Below are 2500 nucleotides of genomic sequence, written 5' to 3'. Positions count from 1 at the left end.
ATAAATCCTTCCAATATCACCATACTCTGCATAAAGTTCCCTAACACCTTTTCCTAAGTGATTTATTTGGTTTATTACACCTTACTGTCCTCTTCTGTGTTACATAAATCCTTCCAATATCACCATACTCTGCATAAAGCTCCCTAACACCTTTTCCTAAGTGATTTATTTTGTTTATTACACCTTACTGTCCTCTTCTGTGTTACATAAATCCTTCCAATATCACCATACTCTGCATAAAGCTCCCTAACACCTTTTCCTAAGTGATTTATTTGGTTTATTACACCTTACTGTCCTCTTCTGTGTTACATAAATCCTTCCAATATCACCATACTCTGCATAAAGCTCCCTAACACCTTTTCCTAAGTGATTTATTTGGTTTATTACACCTTACTGTCCTCTTCTGTTACATAAATCCTTCCAATATCACCATACTCTGCATAAAGCTCCCTAACACCTTTTCCTAAGTGATTTATTTTGTTTATTACACCTTACTGTCCTCTTCTGTGTTACATAAATCCTTCCAATATCACCATACTCTGCATAAAGCTCCCTAACACCTTTTCCTAAGTGATTTATTTTGTTTATTACACCTTACTGTCCTCTTCTGTGTTACATAAATCCTTCCAATATCACCATACTCTGCATAAAGCTCCCTAACACCTTTTCCTAAGTGATTTATTTTGTTTATTACACCTTACTGTCCTCTTCTGTGTTACATAAATCCTTCCAATATCACCATACTCTGCATAAAGCTCCCTAACACCTTTTCCTAAGTGATTTATTTTGTTTATTACACCTTACTGTCCTCTTCTGTGTTACATAAATCCTTCCAATATCACCATACTCTGCATAAAGCTCCCTAACACCTTTTCCTAAGTGATTTATTTTGTTTATTACACCTTACTGTCCTCTTCTGTGTTACATAAATCCTTCCAATATCACCATACTCTGCACAAAGCTCCCTAACACCTTTTCCTAAGTGATTAATTTTGTTTATTACACCTTACTGTCCTCTTCTGTGTTACATAAATCCTTCCAATATCACCATACTCTGCATAAAGCTCCCTAACACCTTTTCCTAAGTGATTTATTTGGTTTATTACACCTTACTGTCCTCTTCTGTGTTACATAAATCCTTCCAATATTAAAACACACACACACACACACACACACACCTCCCCTCCCTTTCCTCCAATCCCTCCCATCTCTCTCTCACTTCTTACCCCTTCCCTCACGCACACGTACACACAATCCCCATCACGTACACACAAACGTACACAGACTTACCTTGGTCACAAACGCGTACATGGCCACGTGTAGGTTAGGGCGCAGCCTCACTGGCCGAATAAACGCTTTACTTGTGGAGCATCTCGACCCTCTACGGAGAGTCCCTTGTGGAATCATAAACCCTGTAGATAGATAGATAGATAGATGGATGGATAGATGGATAGATAAATAGATAGATGGAAAGATAGATGGATAGATAGATAGATAGATAGATGGATAGATAGATAGATGGATAGATAGATGGATAGATAGATAGATGGATAGATAGATAGATGGATTGATAGATAGATGGATAGATGGATAGATAGATAGATGGATAGATAGATAGATGGATAGATAGATGGATAGATAGATAGATGGACTGATACATAGATATATATAGATAGGTAGAAAGGCTGGCTGATAGATAGACAGATAGATAGATAGATGGATAGATAGATGGATAGATAGATAGATAGACAGATAGATGGATAGATAGATGGATAGATAGATGGATAGATGGATAGATAGATGGATAGATAGATGGATAGATAGATAGACTGATACATAGATATATATAGATAGGTAGAAAGGATGGCTGATATAGACAGATAGACAGATAATGGATAGATAGACATACATACATACAGCAGATAGATAGACAGATAGATAGATACATACGGCAGATAGATGGATAGATAGATAGATAGATGGATAGAGAGAGAGAGAGAGAGAGACAGACAGACAGACAGACAGACAAATAGACAGATAGATCCACCTACCCATCCATCCACTCACCTGTTTGATCTTCGGCATTCTAATCACAGTTTTAATATCACTCAATGCAATCCATCTCACTACGTATATTTCTATCTATCTGTACTTCACCCATCCTTCTATCTATCTATCCACCAACCTACCCACCTATTCTTCATCTATCCAGCTATCTATCTACCCAGCCATCCACTCACCGGTTTGATATTCGGCATTGTAATCGCGGTTTTCGTAGCCCATCTCCACGCCCGCCTCAACGAACGCCGTGGCCAGGGGGGTCCTCCATGGCGCCTCCTGTACCGTTAAATACCCGCCAGTACTGTGGTATTTGACTGTGGAGAATAATAATAATAATAATAATAATAATGATGATGATGATAATGGCAGTAGCAGTAGTAGTAGTAGTAATAATAATAATAGTAATAGTAGTAGTAGTAGTAGTAGTAGTAGTAATAAT

The 2500-nt window shown here is 37.7% G+C and overlaps 1 protein-coding gene across 1 annotated transcript in view; it reads right to left on the bottom strand.

Moving 5' to 3' along the window:
* LOC145419068 (glucose dehydrogenase [FAD, quinone]-like) overlaps positions 1-2500 on the bottom strand; it is a 26247-nt gene that overhangs the window by 7519 nt on the left and 16228 nt on the right. The window contains exons 5-6 of the mRNA XM_080287312.1: positions 2241-2375; positions 1291-1412 (exon numbers count right to left, since the gene is read on the bottom strand). Coding sequence (XP_080143438.1) covers positions 1291-1412; positions 2241-2375 — 257 coding nt within the window. The remainder of the gene's footprint in view (positions 1-1290; positions 1413-2240; positions 2376-2500) is intronic.

This window comes from Coenobita brevimanus, chromosome 117, assembly GCF_032717465.1.
Source record: "Coenobita brevimanus isolate Jiangsu-jjx chromosome 117, ASM3271746v2, whole genome shotgun sequence".
Taxonomy (NCBI): Eukaryota; Metazoa; Arthropoda; class Malacostraca; order Decapoda; family Coenobitidae; genus Coenobita; species Coenobita brevimanus.
Note: the sequence above shows the minus strand (reverse complement) of the source record. Positions and strands in the feature narration are given on the sequence as shown.